This window comes from Salmo salar, chromosome ssa14 (assembly GCF_905237065.1).
Source record: "Salmo salar chromosome ssa14, Ssal_v3.1, whole genome shotgun sequence".
In the NCBI taxonomy this organism is placed as follows: Eukaryota; Metazoa; Chordata; class Actinopteri; order Salmoniformes; family Salmonidae; genus Salmo; species Salmo salar.
In genome coordinates, this window is record NC_059455.1 from 47,824,733 (window position 1) to 47,843,984 (window position 19,252).

Here is a 19,252-nt window from a genome sequence, read left to right on the forward strand (position 1 = left end):
ATACTATAGTGAGTGGTTACAATTCTCATTTTGATGCTGTAGTGAGTGGTTACATTTCTCATGTTGATGCTGTAGTGAGTGGTTACATTTCTCATGTTGATGCTGTAGTGAGTGGTTACATTTCTCATGTTGATGCTGTAGTGAGTGGTTACATTTCTCATGTTGATGCTGTAGTGAGTGGTTACATTTCTCAAGTCGATGCTGTAGTGAGTGGTTACATTTCTCATGTCGATGATGTAGTGAGTGGTTACATTTCTCATGTTCACGCTATATAGTGAGTGGTTACATTTCTCATGTCGATGATGTAGTGAGTGGTTACATTTCTCATGTTGATGCTATATAGTGAGTGGTTACATTTCTCATGTTGATGCTGTAGTGAGTGGTTACATTTCTCATGTTGATGCTGTAGTGAGTGGTTACATTTCTCATGTTGATGCTGTAGTGAGTGGTTACATTTCTCATGTCGACGCTGTAGTGAGTGGTTACATTTCTCATGTCGACGCTGTAGTGAGTGGTTACATTTCTCATGTCGATGCTGTAGTGAGTGGTTACATTTCTCATGTTGATGCTGTAGTGAGTGGTTACATTTCTCATGTCGATACTATAGTGAGTGGTTACATTTCTCATGTTGATGCTGTAGTGAGTGGTTACATTTCTCATGTTGATGCTGTAGTGAGTGGTTACATTTCTCATGTTGATACTATAGTGAGTGGTTACATTTATCATGTTGACGCTGTAGTGATTGGTTACATTTCTCATGTTGATGCTGTAGTGAGTGGTTACATTTCTCATGTTGATGCTGTAGTGAGTGGTTACATTTCTCATGTCGATGCTGTAGTGAGTGGTTACATTTCTCATGTCGATTATTTAGTGAGTGGTTACATTTCTCATGTCGATGATGTAGTGAGTGGTTACATTTCTCATGTCGATGATGTAGTGAGTGGTTACATTTCTCATGTCGATGATGTAGTGAGTGGTTACATTTCTCATGTCGATGATGTAGTGAGTGGTTACATTTCTCATGTCGATGATGTAGTGAGTGGTTACATTTCTCATGTTGATGCTGTAGTGAGTGGTTACATTTCTCATGTCGATGATGTAGTGAGTGGTTACATTTCTCATGTCGATGATGTAGTGAGTGGTTACATTTCTCATGTTGATGCTGTAGTGAGTGGTTACATTTCTCATGTCGATGCTGTAGTGAGTGGTTACATTTCTCATGTCGATGATGTAGTGAGTGGTTACATTTCTCATGTCGATGATGTAGTGAGTGGTTACATTTCTCATGTTGATGCTGTAGCGAGTGGTTACATTTCTCATGTTGATGCTGTAGTGAGTGGTTACATTTCTCATGTCGATTATTTAGTGAGTGGTTACATTTCTCATGTCGATGATGTAGTGAGTGGTTACATTTCTCATGTCGATGATGTAGTGAGTGGTTACATTTCTCATGTCGATGATGTAGTGAGTGGTTACATTTCTCATGTCGATGATGTAGTGAGTGGTTACATTTCTCATGTTGACGCTGTAGTGAGTGGTTACATTTCTCATGTCGACGCTGTAGTGAGTGGTTACATTTCTCACGTTGATGCTATGTAGTGAGTGGTTACATTTCTCATGTTGATGTTGTAGTGAGTGGTTACATTTCTCATGTTGATGCTGTAGTGAGTGGTTACATTTCTCATGTTGATGCTGTAGTGAGTGGTTACATTTCTCATGTTGATGCTGTAGTGAGTGGTTACATTTCTCATGTCGATGATGTAGTGAGTGGTTACATTTCTCATGTCGATGATGTAGTGAGTGGTTACATTTCTCATGTTGATGCTGTAGTGAGTGGTTACATTTCTCATGTTGATGCTGTAGTGAGTGGTTACATTTCTCATGTCGACGCTGTAGTGAGTGGTTACATTTCTCATGTCGATTATTTAGTGAGTGGTTACATTTCTCATGTCGATTATTTAGTGAGTGGTTACATTTCTCATGTCGATTATGTAGTGAGTGGTTACATTTCTCATGTCGATGATGTAGTGAGTGGTTACATTTCTCATGTCGATGATGTAGTGAGTGGTTACGAGTCGTTATCATCCCAATATTTTCTACCTTTTCCTTCTTCTTTCTTGTGTTTTATCATGAATGTACAGGCTGCCGCTGTGGATGCAGCCGCTGTGGATGCAGCCGCTGTGGATGGAGAATACACAGCCTATGACTACGGCACGGTGGACAGCGCTCAACCGGCTGAGAACCCTACAGACTCAACCTCTCCAGTCTTGGTACATACTTCTTCATGTTTAATGCACACTTTTATCACTAAATGTTAGGTCATTCACTAAATGTTAGGTCATTCACTAAATGTTTGGTCATTCACTAAACTACAGAGTTTAACTCAGTTGCCTGTGTCCCAAATTGCACCCTATATTCCGTATAGTAGTGCACTACTTTTGACCTGAGCCTACTGTATGTGGTTCTTATCATCAGTAGTGCACTATATAGGGAATAGGGTACCATAAGACACAGGTCATGTCTTTCTGAAGGAGGATGGACTTCCTGGTCCCATCAAAGTAAAAATGTGATCCGAAATGACAACGGCGTAAACAATTTTAAAACATGTAGGGTTTTTCCAACAGTTGAGCCGCCAGACAGAGAGACATCAACGTTATATACGGTGGTTTGATGTATGTGGCGTATGAAATGCCAGAACGCTTTCCAATACCACATGATGTAATATGAATACCTCATGTTATATTCTGGTGAGAACGTTCCTTGTCTCCATTAATTCCGAGGCCAATTTGGATACGATCAAATGGCTGTTAAATACTGAGGTTTTGTGTATACTATTCTCAAAGAGATTGTTTAAGAATTTAGACTTAAAACGGTTTTAAAAGCAGCTCAGTGCTAAAAAATAAAGCACGTAGTCCTTATGTGGAAACCTCTTTTTGAACCTTTCTGAACTCATCATCCAATTTAGAAATGACAAAGCCCTCAGCTTGCGATCTCCGAGTAAGATTACTAGATATTACAAAGATCAAAGAACAAACGATGTTAAAAACAATGGATGTTCTTTTTCCTTGGAGACACAAAAAACCCAGATTACCCATAGGGATCTGGTCAAAAGTAGTGCACTATGTAGGGAATAGAGTTCCATAGGGCTCTGGTCAAAAGTAGTGCACTATATAGGGAATAGGGTGCCCTTAAGGACAGAAACAACTCTTAAATCTGATCTTGATATAAAATGAACTATTAAAACTCTGCCAGCTAATGAATTGTGACCAACGGGGTTTATCCTATCTCCTCTTGTTTATTGTGACCAACGGGGTTCATCCCATCTCCTCTTGTTTATTGTGACCAACGGGGTTCATCCCATCTCCTCTTGTTTATTGTGACCAACGGGGTCATCCCATCTCCTCTTGTTTATTGTGACCAACGGGGTTCATCCCATCTCCTCTTGTTTATTGTGACCAACGGGGTTCATCCCATCTCCTCTTGTTTATTGTGCCCAACGGGGTTCATCCCATCTCCTCTTGTTTATTGTGACCAACGGGGTTCATCCCATCTCTTCTTGTTTATTGTGACCAACGGGGTTCATCCCATCTCCTCTTGTTTATTGTGACCAACGGGGTTCATCCCATCTCCTCTTGTTTATTGTGACCAACGGGGTTCATCCCATCCCCTCTTGTTTATTGTGACCAACGGGGTCCATCCCATCTCCTCTTGTTTATTGTGACCAACGGGGTTCATCCCATCTCCTCTTGTTTATTGTGACCAACGGGGTTCATCCCATCTCCTCTTGTTTATTGTGACCAGCGGGGTTCATCCATCTCCTCTTGTTTATTGTGACCAGCGGGGTAGTTTCCTGTAGTTTCCCCGTCTTCGTTTAACCTAAACCATCACATAAACGTAGCCCTTAATGAGAGACATCCAGGGGTAAAGTGAGACAATATGGATGCAATGCAACCAATAAATGTCATATATGTGCAACACAATATGGCACCGTTATGAGGGTGCAGGTGAACAAGTCTACACAACCCAGGCCATGAATTACTTTTAAAAAAAAGAGTTTTGAAGATGAGGAGAGACGAAAACAATGTCTGCGGTGAAGGAAGGTATTTTTGAAAATCAAATCAAATTGTATTTTTTATTGACCCGTTACAGTTACTTTAATGGAACAAAGTGTTTTTTTTTTTTTTTTACAACAGAATCATTTTCATAACATGAAATAGATATTCTTACTTCTTCTTTTTACTCAACTCATAGTTCTGTTGGTTGATCTGGAATTATGATTTAAACACGTAAAAGGAACCGTTTTTCTACGTCTCAGATTAAGACAACTCTTTAACCAAAAAGCATGTTGGTCGTAGGATCCTCTGTTGAAAATGTTTTTTCCAGGAACAATACACTTAATCCATCTCTGGGAAACCGGGCCCTTCATTTTTATCTGATGTAACCCTTGGTCATGTTTATATGTGTAAACGTGTGATTAAGAAGAAAAAAAAACTCAAATAGATTTATGTTTTATTGTCACATGAAATGTGTTGTTTTACAGTATGTAAAGTATGATACGTTTGTTTTGTCAGCATGCTGTCTAAACTAATACTGGCATCTGATTATCGTTCTCATACCATACATGACATGAATCATATGACAACAATAGCTAAAGTAGTATGCTGTAGTCTGAACATACAGATCTGAGAACAGACTAGTGGTGTTCTAAACTCATACAGATCTGAGAACAGACTAAAACAAATGTTTTTAACTGTGATTCACAATCACATATTACTCTAAATAAAAGAAATAATGTGAAAGTTATTCAATAAGTTACCTATTCCCATGCTTTGTCCTCTCTCTAACCCCAACCCTCCATTTTCCCTCCCCTCCTCACAATGACCAATCAGAACTATGACGAGGAAATAGTTGATGATTACATCACAGGTGTGGAGAAGGTTGACGCCGACCCTACGGCTGCCGCAGAAACCGGCTCAGACACCAAAGGTCCCGACCCCGGCGAGAACTCGTACGATTTTAAGGAGTATGATCTGAAGGAATACGGTGATACTAAGGAGATTGATATGAAACAGACATACGAGTATGGGGATTATGGCGACTATGGCACTGGAGAGGCCAAACCCACCGCCTCTGTCTCGGCCTATGAGGATGAGTTTGGGCCCGGCATACCCGCTGAGACCGAGACAGAGTCTAGTGTAAGCACTGTAGCTTTTGATACTCATATAGTGGCCTGAATGTACACACACTCATATCATAAAGACTAGTACGAGTACTGTAAGTTACTGGGTCGGTTACTGGGTCAGTTATTGGGTCAGATAATGTCAGTTACTAAGGCAGTTTCTGAGTTAGTTACTGGGTTAGTTACTGGGTCAGTTATTGGGTCAGATAATAAGTCAGTTACTAAGTCAGTTTCTGGGTTAATACTGGGTCAGTTACTAAATCAGTTACTGGGTCAGTTACTAAGTCAGTGACTGGGTCAGTGACTGGGTCAGTGACTGGGTCAGTTACTGGGTCAGTGACTGGGTCAGTTACTGGGTCAGTTACTAAGTCAGTTTCTGGGTTAGTTATTGGGTCAGTTACTAAGTCAGTTACTGGGTCAGTTACTAAGTCAGTTACTGGGTCAGTTACTGGGTCAGTGACTGGGTCAGTGACTAGGTCAGTGACTGGGTCAGTTACTGGGTCAGTTGCTACATTAGTGACTGGGTCAGTTACTAAGTCAGTTACTAAATCAGTTACTGGGTAAGTTACTAGGTCAATTGCTACGTTAGTGACTGGGTCAGTTACTAAGTCAGTTACTAAATCAGTTACTGGGTAAGTTACTAAGCCAGTTACTGGGTCAGTTGCTAAGTCAGTAACTGGGTCAGTTGCTAAGTCAGTAACTGAGTGAGTTACTAAGTCAGTTACTAAGTCAGTTGCTAAGTCAGTAAATGGGTCAGTTGCTAAGTCAGTAACTGGGTGAGTTACTAAGTCGGTTACTAAGTCAGTTACTAAGTCAGTTGCTAAGTCAGTTACTGGGTCAGTTGCTAAGTCAGTAACTGGGTGAGTTACTAAGTCAGTTACTAAGTCAGTGACTAGGTCAGTGACTAGGTCAGTTGCTAAGTCAGTTGCTAAGTCAATTACTACTTTTTCAGCAATTGTGCTACTAGCATTAGCGCAATGACATGCTAGCTGTTCCCATAGACTTCCAGTCATTAAGCCACCGGCTATCTAAATGAGTATATGGGAAACACTGTGTTTAGTTGACAACTTTGTCAAATATCAACCAATATCTGATGTCTTTCACTGTTGTTTTCAGATGGGAGGAGGAGGATATGGTGGTGAGAAGGGAGAGAAAGGAGAACCCGCCGTCATTGAACCCGTAAGTCAAAGCCTGTATTACTGTATTACTGTATTTCTACATATTACTGTAACTAGGTATTATCACTACTGTATAACTGTGTATTATCACTGCTGTATAACTAGGTATTACTGTATAACTAGGTAATATCACTACTGTAGAACGAGGTATTATTACTACTGTAGAACTAGGTATTACTGTATAACTAGGTATTATCACTACTGTATAACTAGGTATTATCACTACTATATAACTAGGTATTATCACTACTATATAACTAGGTATTATCACTACTGTATAACTAGGTATTATCACTACTGTATAACTAGGTATTATCACTGCTGTATAACTAGGTATTACTGTATAACTAGGTATTATCACTACTGTATAACTAGGTGTTACTGTATAACTAGGTATTATCACTACTGTATAACTAGGTATTATCAATACTGTATAACTAGGTATTATCACTACTGTAGAACGAGGTATTATCACTACTATATAACTAGGTATTATCACTACTATATTACTAGGTATTATCACTACTGTATAACTAGGTATTATCACTGCTGTATAACTAGGTATTACTGTATAACTAGGTATTATCCCTACTGTATAACTAAGTATTATCACTACTGTAGAACTAGGTATTACCACTACTGTATAACTAGGTATTACCACTACTGTATAACTAGGTATTATCAATACTGTATAACTAGGTATTATCAATACTGTATAACTAGGTATTATCACTACTGTATAACTAGGTATTACTGTATAACTAGGCATTATCACTACTGTATAACTAGGTATTATCACTACTGTATAACTAGGTATTATCACTACTGTATAACTAGGTACTATCACTACTGTATAACTAGGTATTACTGTATAACTAGGTATTATCAATACTGTATTACTAGGTATTACCACTACTGTATACCTAGGTATTATCACTACTGTATAACTAGGTATTATAACTACTGTATAACTAGGTATTATCAATACTGTTTAACTAGGTATTACTATATAACTAGGTATTATCACTACTGTATAACTAGGTATTATCAATACTGTATAACTAGGTATTATCAATATTGTATAACTAGGTATTATCAATACTGTATAACTAGGTATTATCAATACTGTAACTAGGTTTTACTGTATAACTAGGTATTATCAATACTGTATAACTAGGTATTATTACTGCTGTATAACTAGGTATTACTGTATAACTAGGTATTATCACTACTGTATAACTAGGTGTTACTGTATAACTAGGTATTATCACTACTGTATAACTAGGTATTATCACTACTGTATAACTAGGTATTATCACTACTGTATAACTAGGTATTATCACTACTGTATAACTAGGTATTATCACTGCTGTATAACTAGGTATTATCAATACTGTATAACTAGGTATTATCACTACTGTAGAACGAGGTATTATCACTACTATATAACTAGGTATTATCACTACTATATAACTAGGTATTATCACTACTGTATAACTAGGTATTATCACTGCTGTATAACTAGGTATTACTGTATAACTAGGTATTATCACTACTGTATAACTAGGTATTATCACTACTGCAGAACTAGGTATTACCACTACTGTATAACTAGGTATTACCACTACTGTATAACTAGGTATTATCAATACTGTATAACTAGGTATTATCACTACTGTATAACTAGGTATTATCACTACTGTATAACTAGGTATTACTGTATAACTAGGTATTATAACTACTGTATAACTAGGTATTATCACTACTGTAGAACTAGGTATTACCACTACTGTATAACTAGGTATTACCACTACTGTATACCTAGGTATTATCACTACTATATAACTAGGTATTATCACTACTGTATAACTAGGTATTATCACTACTGTATAACTAGGTATTATCACTGCTGTATAACTAGGGATTACTGTATAACTAGGTATTATAACTACTGTATAACTAGGTGTTACTGTATAACTAGGTATTATCACTACTGTATAACTAGGTATTATCACTACTGTATAACTAGGTATTATCACTACTGTATAACTAGGTATTATCACTGCTGTATAACTAGGTATTATCAATACTGTATAACTAGGTATTATCACTACTGTATAACTAGGTATTACTGTATAACTAGGCATTATCACTACTGTATAACTAGGTATTATCACTACTGTATAACTCGGTATTATCACTACTGTATACTAGGTATTATCACTACTGTATAACTAGGTATTACTGAATAACTAGGTATTATCACTACTGTATAACTAGGTATTTTCACTGCTGTATAACTAGGTATTACTGTATAACTAGGTATTATAACTACTGTATAACTAGGTATTATCACTACTGTAGAACTAGGTATTACCACTACTGTATAACTAGGTATTACCACTACTGTATACCTAGGTATTATCACTACTATATAACTAGGTATTATCACTACTGTAGAACTAGGTATTACCACTACTGTATAACTAGGTATTACCACTACTGTATACCTAGGTATTATCACTACTATATAACCAGGTATTATCACTACTGTATAACTAGGTATTATCACTACTGTATAACTAGGTATTATCACTGCTGTATAACTAGGTATTACTGTATAACTAGGTATTATCACTACTGTATAACTAGGTGTTACTGTATATCTAGGTATTATCACTACTGTATAACTAGGTATTATCAATACTGTATAACTAGGTATTATCACTACAGTAGAACGAGGTATTATCACTACTATATAACTAGGTATTATCACTACTATATAACTAGGTATTATCACTACTGTATAACTAGGTATTATCACTGCTGTATAACTAGGTATTACTGTATAACTAGGTATTATCACTACTGTATAACTAGGTATTATCACTACTGTAGAACTCGGTATTACCACTACTGTATAACTAGGTAGTACCACTACTGTATAACTAGGTATTATCAATACTGTATAACTAGGTATTATCACTACTGTATAACTAGGTATTATCACTACTGTATATCTAGGTATTACTGTATAACTAGGTATTATCACTGCTGTATAACTAGGTATTATCAATACTGTATAACTAGGTATTATCACTGCTGTATAACTAGGGATTACTGTATAACTAGGTATTATAACTACTGTATAACTAGGTGTTACTGTATAACTAGGTATTATCACTACTGTATAACTAGGTATTATCACTACTGTATAACTAGGTATTATCACTACTGTATAACTAGGTATTATCACTGCTGTATAACTAGGTATTATCAATACTGTATAACTAGGTATTATCACTACTGTATAACTAGGTATTACTGTATAACTAGGCATTATCACTACTGTATAACTAGGTATTATCACTACTGTATAACTCGGTATTATCACTGCTGTATAACTAGGTATTACTGTATAACTAGGTATTATCAATACTGTATAACTAGGTATTATCACTACTGTATAACTAGGTATTATCACTGCTGTATAACTAGGTATTATCACTGCTGTATAACTAGGTATTACTGTATAACTAGGTATTATCACTACTGTATAACTAGGTATTATCACTACTGTAGAACTAGGTATTACCACTACTGTATAACTACGTATTATCACTACTGTATAACTAGGTATTATCAATACTGTATAACTAGGTATTATAACTACTGTATAACTAGGTATTATCACTACTGTATAACTAGGTATTCCTGTATAACTAGGTATTATCACTACTGTATAACTAGGTATTATCACTACTGTATAACTAGGTATTACTGTATAACTAGGTATTATCAATACTGTATTACTAGGTATTATCACTACTGTATACCTAGGTATTATCACTACTGTATACCTAGGTATTATCACTACTGTATAACTAGGTATTATCACTACTGTATTACTAGGTATTATCACTACTGTATAACTAGGTATTATCACTACTGTATAACTAGGTGTTATCACTACTTTAGAACTAGGTATTACCACTACTGTATAACTAGGTATTATCACTACTGTATACCTAGGTATTATCACTACTGTATAACTAGGTATTATCACTACTGTATTACTAGGTATTATCACTACTGTATAACTAGGTATTATCACTACTGTATAACTAGGTGTTATCACTACTTTAGAACTAGGTATTACCACTACTGTATAACTAGGTATTACCACTACTGTATAACTAGGTTTTTTCAATACTGTATAACTAGGTATTACTGTATAACTAGGTATTATCAATACTTTATAACTAGGTGTTATCACTACTTTAGAACTAGGTATTACCACTACTGTATAACTAGGTATTATCACTACTGTATAACTAGGTATTATCACTGCTGTATAACTAGGTATTATCAATACTGTATAACTAGGTATTATCACTACTGTATAACTAGGTATTACTGTATAACTAGGCATTATCACTACTGTATAACTAGGTATTATCACTACTGTATAACTCGGTATTATCACTACTGTATACTAGGTATTATCACTACTGTATAACTAGGTATTACTGAATAACTAGGTATTATCACTACTGTATAACTAGGTATTTTCACTGCTGTATAACTAGGTATTACTGTATAACTAGGTATTATAACTACTGTATAACTAGGTATTATCACTACTGTAGAACTAGGTATTACCACTACTGTATAACTAGGTATTACCACTACTGTATACCTAGGTATTATCACTACTATATAACTAGGTATTATCACTACTGTAGAACTAGGTATTACCACTACTGTATAACTAGGTATTACCACTACTGTATACCTAGGTATTATCACTACTATATAACCAGGTATTATCACTACTGTATAACTAGGTATTATCACTACTGTATAACTAGGTATTATCACTGCTGTATAACTAGGTATTACTGTATAACTAGGTATTATCACTACTGTATAACTAGGTGTTACTGTATATCTAGGTATTATCACTACTGTATAACTAGGTATTATCAATACTGTATAACTAGGTATTATCACTACAGTAGAACGAGGTATTATCACTACTATATAACTAGGTATTATCACTACTATATAACTAGGTATTATCACTACTGTATAACTAGGTATTATCACTGCTGTATAACTAGGTATTACTGTATAACTAGGTATTATCACTACTGTATAACTAGGTATTATCACTACTGTAGAACTCGGTATTACCACTACTGTATAACTAGGTAGTACCACTACTGTATAACTAGGTATTATCAATACTGTATAACTAGGTATTATCACTACTGTATAACTAGGTATTATCACTACTGTATATCTAGGTATTACTGTATAACTAGGTATTATCACTGCTGTATAACTAGGTATTATCAATACTGTATAACTAGGTATTATCACTGCTGTATAACTAGGGATTACTGTATAACTAGGTATTATAACTACTGTATAACTAGGTGTTACTGTATAACTAGGTATTATCACTACTGTATAACTAGGTATTATCACTACTGTATAACTAGGTATTATCACTACTGTATAACTAGGTATTATCACTGCTGTATAACTAGGTATTATCAATACTGTATAACTAGGTATTATCACTACTGTATAACTAGGTATTACTGTATAACTAGGCATTATCACTACTGTATAACTAGGTATTATCACTACTGTATAACTCGGTATTATCACTGCTGTATAACTAGGTATTACTGTATAACTAGGTATTATCAATACTGTATAACTAGGTATTATCACTACTGTATAACTAGGTATTATCACTGCTGTATAACTAGGTATTATCACTGCTGTATAACTAGGTATTACTGTATAACTAGGTATTATCACTACTGTATAACTAGGTATTATCACTACTGTAGAACTAGGTATTACCACTACTGTATAACTACGTATTATCACTACTGTATAACTAGGTATTATCAATACTGTATAACTAGGTATTATAACTACTGTATAACTAGGTATTATCACTACTGTATAACTAGGTATTCCTGTATAACTAGGTATTATCACTACTGTATAACTAGGTATTATCACTACTGTATAACTAGGTATTACTGTATAACTAGGTATTATCAATACTGTATTACTAGGTATTATCACTACTGTATACCTAGGTATTATCACTACTGTATACCTAGGTATTATCACTACTGTATAACTAGGTATTATCACTACTGTATTACTAGGTATTATCACTACTGTATAACTAGGTATTATCACTACTGTATAACTAGGTGTTATCACTACTTTAGAACTAGGTATTACCACTACTGTATAACTAGGTATTATCACTACTGTATACCTAGGTATTATCACTACTGTATAACTAGGTATTATCACTACTGTATTACTAGGTATTATCACTACTGTATAACTAGGTATTATCACTACTGTATAACTAGGTGTTATCACTACTTTAGAACTAGGTATTACCACTACTGTATAACTAGGTATTACCACTACTGTATAACTAGGTTTTTTCAATACTGTATAACTAGGTATTACTGTATAACTAGGTATTATCAATACTTTATAACTAGGTGTTATCACTACTTTAGAACTAGGTATTACCACTACTGTATAACTAGGTATTACCACTACTGTATAACTAGGTATTATCACTACTGTATAACTAGGTATTACTGTATAACTAGGTATTATCACTACTGTATAACTAGGTATTATCACTACTGTATAACTAGGTATTATCACTTCTGTATAACTAGGTATTATCAATACTGTTTAACTAGGTATTACTATATAACTAGGTATTATCACTACTGTATAACTAGGTATTATCAATACTGTATAACTAGGTATTTTCAATACTGTATAACTAGGTATTATCAATACTGTTTAACTAGGTATTACTATATAACTAGGTATTATCACTACTGTATAACTAGGTATTAGCAATACTGTATAACTAGGTGTTATCACTACTTTAGAACTAGGTATTACCACTACTGTATAACTAGGTATTACCACTACTGTATAACTAGGTATTATCACTACTGTATAACTAGGTGTTATCACTACTTTAGAACTAGGTATTACCACTACTGTATAACTAGGTATTATCACTACTTTAGAACTAGGTATTATCACTACTGTATAACTAGGTATTATCAATACTGTATAACTAGGTATTTTCAATACTGTATAACTAGGTATTATCAATACTGTTTAACTAGGTATTACTATATAACTAGGTATTATCACTACTGTATAACTAGGTATTAGCAATACTGTATAACTAGGTATTTTCAATACTGTATAACTAGGTATTATCAATACTGTTTAACTAGGTATTACTATATAACTAGGTATTATCACTACTGTATAAGTAGGTATTATCAATACTGTATAACTAGGTATTATCAATACTGTTTAACTAGGTATTATCAATACTGTAACTAGGTTTTACTGTATAACTAGGTATTATCAATACTGTATAACTAGGTATTACCACTACTGTATAACTAGGTATTACCACTACTGTATAACTAGGTATTACCACTACTGTATAACTAGGTATTACCACTACTGTATAACTAGATATTACCACTGCTGTATAACTTGGTATTACTGTATAACTAGGTATTATCAATACTGTATAACTAGGTATTATCAATACTGTATAACTAGGTATTTTCAATACTGTTTAACTAGGTATTATCAATACTGTAACTAGGTTTTACTGTATAACTAGGTATTACTGTATATCTAGGTATTGTCACTACTGTATAACTAGGTATTAATGATTTATCAGCTAAAACTGAGCCATAAACACATTTTTACAGAACATAATTTCTTAGTGTGAGTTTCTCCTGTATGGACTCCCCAGTCCTTGTTTCCCCACTCCTCTACTTTGTCTCCACTCTGCAGTGTGTAGATTTACTGCTGTCTCTGAAGGCTACTGTATTAATTGTTCCCTCTCTCTTCCCTCTATTCCAGGGGATGCTGATTGAAGGACCCCAAGGAGCCCCCGGCCAAGCTGTGAGTATCACGTTCTCTCTTTCCCCCCTGACCCTCTCTCTCTTTCCACAGATGGAGAACTGCTGAAGAGAAGAGGGGGAAGAAACTCTCTTTATGAAAAGTGATTTAGTCCTCCTGAATGAGCCTGTAAAGAAAGCGGAGAAAGAGTGTGAGAGAGAGAGGGAGAAAGAGAGAGAGAGAGGGAGAAAGAGAGAGCGATAGATAGGGGGAGAAAGAGGGAGAGAGTGAGAAAGAAAGAGAGAGTGAGAAAGAGAGAGGGAGAAAGAGACAGAGGGAGAGAGAGAGAGAGGGAGAAAGACAGAGAGAGAGCACGAGAGAGAGGGAGAAAGAGAGAGACAGAGAGTGAGTGAGAAAGAGAGAGAGAGAGAAGAAGAAAGAGAGAGAGAGGGAGAAGGAGAGAGATTGAGGGAGAAAGAGAGATAGATGGAGAAAGAGAGAGAGAGATAGAGGAAGAAAGAGAGAGAGCTAGAGGGGAAAGAGAGAGAGAGAGAGAGAGGGAGAAATAGAGAGAGCTAGAGGGGAAAGAGAGAGAGAGATAGATGATAAAGAGAGAGATAGGGGAAAGAGAGAGAGAGGTAGAGAGAGAAAGAAAGAGTGAAAGAGGGAGAAAGAGAGAGAGAGAGTTGTTTAGCTATGTCTCTCTGAGGTTGATAGATTAAATGTGGTAGCAGTTTGGTTAGCTAGCCCTGCTGTGGTGGTGTGGGATGTTTTAGTTAACGTGTGTGTGTGTGTGTGTGTGTGTGTGTGTGTGTGTGTGTGTGTGTGTGTGTGTGTGTGTGTGTGTGTGTGTGTGTGTGTGTGTGTGTGTGTGTGTGTTGCGTGTGCGTGTGTGCGTGTGCGTGTGTGTACACAGGGCCTCCCTGGCTCCCCAGGCTTGCAGGGTTCTTCTGGCCCACACGGAGATCACGGTGACAGGGTAAGTGAGAGCTGTTGCTCCCATGGTGCTTCCTGCTGTTGGAAATAGGTCAAGGGTGAATCCTTGATCATCCCCCATTAAGCCCTATAGATGACTACACCACTGTCTTTATCGTTCTAACTATTGGAATTATTATACACTCTTCAGCAAAGGACAACAAAAATGACCAGGTCCTTGGTCAAGCCCTTGTTGGGTTATAGTTGGCATTCGCTATATTACATCCAACTGTCTGCCGAGTAAAAACAACTATATTACTTAATACATACCAGATAAAATACTGTTAAAAAACAACTATAGTACTTAATACATACCAGAGAAAATACTGTTAAAAAACAGCTACAGTACTTAATACATACCTGGGAAAATACTCTTAAAAAAACACCTATAGTACTTAATACATATCAGAGAAAATACTGTTAAAAAAACACCTATAGTGTTTAATACATACCAGAGAAAATAGTGATGTAAATGTAGGGGAATGTGGTTTTGACCCCTCCGGCATGTCCTCTTGTCTGGTCTGTCTCCTTGGGCCATGACGAATGTAGCTGACTAATAATGAATCAGCATTCCACTCACTAGACTGATTTATAGATGACTTGTGACAGTATAACGATATTGAAGACATTATTATTAATAATAATAGTAATAATAATAATAATAATAATGATAATAAATACAGTTTAAGATGTTGTCTTGACAGTCGTAGAGCCCCACACCCTCACGCCATGGGGAGAAAAGAAAAAGGATGAGGAGGGAAGAGAGGAAGACAGAGGTGCAGGCAGGGAATGCAGATATGTTCAGAAACTTAACTCTCATTACCCTCAACAGCACATTGTTGTAGGCCGTCGTCCCAAATGGCAACCTATTCACTACATAGACCCAACCGACCCTCAGCCCTCCAGCTCAGTTTACAAGGGACCTAACCGACCTTTAACCCTCCAACTCAGTTTACAAGGGACCTAACCGACCCTCAACCCTCCAACTCAGTTTACAAGGGACCTAACCGACCTTCAACCCTCCAGCTCAGTTTACAAGGGACCTAACCAACCTTCAACCCTCCAGCTCAGTTTACAAGGGACCTAACCGACCCTCAACCCTCCAGCTCAGTTTACAAGGGACCTAACCGACCTTCAACCCTCCAGCTCAGTTTACAAGGGACCTGTCGTGTCTTTGGCTATGCCGGATTAAGTGATATGACATGCTATTCTATAAAATAATTTCTCTGTAATTAATATTACCTGATTTAGCTAATCAGGTAAATGCAATTAACTAGAAAGTCGGGGCACCACGAAATAATGTTTATAGAGCTGTTATCTTCCGAATAAACTCTTAAAGACCTAGTAATCTTTTACATCAGTAGCAGTCAATATTTAATCGTCACTTTATTCAGTCTCATCTGAAAGTTGTAAATTCTTGGTTATCTTCACGAACCCTGGCTAACAAGTTGAATCAGCAATACAAAATTTGGTTTCATTATTTATTTATTAAATAATCACACAGAATGGATCATACATTGATTACAAATGATGTCATAAAGGAAAACGTCCCTAGCGGACGGAACAGATATGACGGCTGGTTACACAAAGGAAGGGGGTTGGGTTTTGAATGAAAGAGCGGGAAGACTGAGGAACAAAAAGATTTTGTGTCTCTATCGGGCCGTAGGCAGCTATGCTATCGTAAATACAGTATCTTATGCATTCTAAATAACGACCCATGAAAAAGGAAAATGCAATAAATATTTACTCTGAGCTGCGCTTCGGTAGATTGGTCGTAGATAGAAGGCCGGGTTGTCCAGCATGGATCTCTGGTCCTCTGAAGAATGTCTAGTGGTGAACTGGAGCGTGGTAGAATGGATACTCTGTCCGTCCTCTACTAGCCCACATTTAACGGGTGGAGAGGGTATCACTTCTTTAGTGAATAAGAGGTCAAAGTTCATACCAAGTTGCCATACTTTTAAGCTCATGCTATATTCTGGCTGGTATAGTAGAAATTCATGCTTCCGGCGTGTTGATCGTCATCTTCACGTTGAAATTCAATGCTAATTTCGTTAGGTTCTTGTCGTTCAACCAGAGCTCACGCTGAGGTTGGCTTAGTTCTGTAGGTGATCTTTGTCCTTTCAATGTGGGGACCACAAGTCTGCACATCCTTGGAACAGGAAGTTGAATTTATATAGTGGTGAAAGAAGGGCATGTTGCATAATTTACATCCAAAGTCTGTTCACTTGGGGAAACCGTTCTCTCATTTAAGAAGCTAAAATTACATTTCATCTTTTCACAAATAGTTTCAAATGTAAACATTTAAATTACACAACAATTCCATGTGAATCTGATAACTAGAATGTGTCGACTTTCCAAGATACAATTTATGTCATCCTGTCATTAGTAGCACTGTCTCAGACAACAACTGATCTGAGATCATATTTATTAAGTACCAACGCATATTTTCAACTGGTTGGATTACCGAAATATGGTTCCATTTCCCACCTTTCGATGTTACCAGACTCTCAATGTTACCGAGGCTTTACAAGAGTCAACTCTACCGAGTAGAGAGAGAGAAAAGGGGAAAGGTATTTATAGGGGTCATAAACCTCCCCCAACATGCCAACGTCATGACAGACCTAACCGACCCTCAACCCTCCAGCTCAGTTTACAAGGGACCTAACCGACCCTCAACCCTCCAGCTCAGTTTACAAGGGACCTAACCGACCTTCAACCCTCCAGCTCAGTTTACAAGGGACCTAACCGACCTTCAACCCTCCAGCTCAGTTTACAAGGGACCTAACCGACCTTCAACCCTCCAGCTCAGTTTACAAGGGACCTAACCAACCCTCACATCTCCAGCTCAGTTTACAAGGAACCTAACCGACCCTCAACCCTCCAGCTCAGTTTACAAGGAACCTAACCGACCTTCAACCCTCCAGCTCAGTTTACAGGGGGCTTAAATGACCCGCAACCCTTCAGCTCAGCTTACTAGGGACAAAATTGTGCTTAACAAGTTACATAATAAGTTGCATGGACTCACTCTGTGTGCAATAATAGTGTTAAACATTATTTTTGAATGACCTCCTCATCTCTGCACCCCACACATACAATGATCTGTAAGGTCCCTCAGTCGAACAGTGAATTTAAGACCAGGGAGGTTTTCTAACGCCTCGCAAAGAAGGGCACCTATTGGTAGATGGGTAAAAAAAAGCAGACGTTGATTTTGATCATGGTGAAGTTATTAATGACTCTTTGATGGTGTGTCAGTACACCCAGTCACTACAAAGATACAGGTGTCCTTCCTAACTCAGTTGCCGGAGAGGAAGAAAACCACTTAGGGATTTCACCATGAGGCCAATGGTGACTTTAAAACAGTTACAGAGTTTAATGGCTTTGATTGGAGAAAACTGATGGATCAACAACATTGTAGTTACTCCACAACACTAACCTAAATTACAGAGTGAAAAGAAGCAAGCCTGTACAGAATTAAAATATTCCAAAACATGTATCCTGTTTGCAACAAGGCACTGAGGTAATACTGCAAGAAATGTGGCAAAAGTGACTATCTGTCACGAAACAATACAAATCTATCTGAAATCACATAGCCAAAACCTTCTCTACCTATGGTCATGGACCCTTCCCCCCTTCTACAACCAGGAATATAGAACCTTATCTACTGATACAATGTTGATGTCTAGAACCCATTCCTGATGGGCTTTTGTTCACTAATCATTTATATTTCCTATGTGGTCATGTTTAAGAAGTTTACATTTTATCCCCATGACTTAGCACTCAGCTTATCTATAAGTGTTCTATACGATTAACCAACTCTCTCTCTCTCCCCCCTCTCTCTCACCACCCCTTTCTCTCTCCCTCCCCCCCCTCTCTCTCTCCCCCCTCACCCCCCCTCTCCCTCCCCCCTCTCTCTCTCTTTCTCCCCCTCTCTCCTCCCCCCTCTCTCCATCTCCCCCCTCTCTCTCATCTCCCC

The 19,252-nt window shown here is 36.9% G+C and overlaps 1 protein-coding gene across 2 annotated transcripts in view; it reads left to right on the forward strand.

The window, feature by feature from the left end:
* LOC106569492 (collagen alpha-1(XI) chain) overlaps positions 1-19,252 on the forward strand; it is a 177,051-nt gene that overhangs the window by 59,952 nt on the left and 97,847 nt on the right. For both annotated transcript variants that reach the window (XR_006758848.1, XM_045694502.1), the window contains exons 7-11: positions 2,142-2,270; positions 4,890-5,195; positions 6,296-6,358; positions 14,326-14,367; positions 15,221-15,283. Coding sequence is in view for 1 of the 2 variants with exons in the window: in XM_045694502.1 (XP_045550458.1) it covers positions 2,142-2,270; positions 4,890-5,195; positions 6,296-6,358; positions 14,326-14,367; positions 15,221-15,283 (603 nt within the window). In the remaining variant the exon portion in view is untranslated. The remainder of the gene's footprint in view (positions 1-2,141; positions 2,271-4,889; positions 5,196-6,295; positions 6,359-14,325; positions 14,368-15,220; positions 15,284-19,252) is intronic.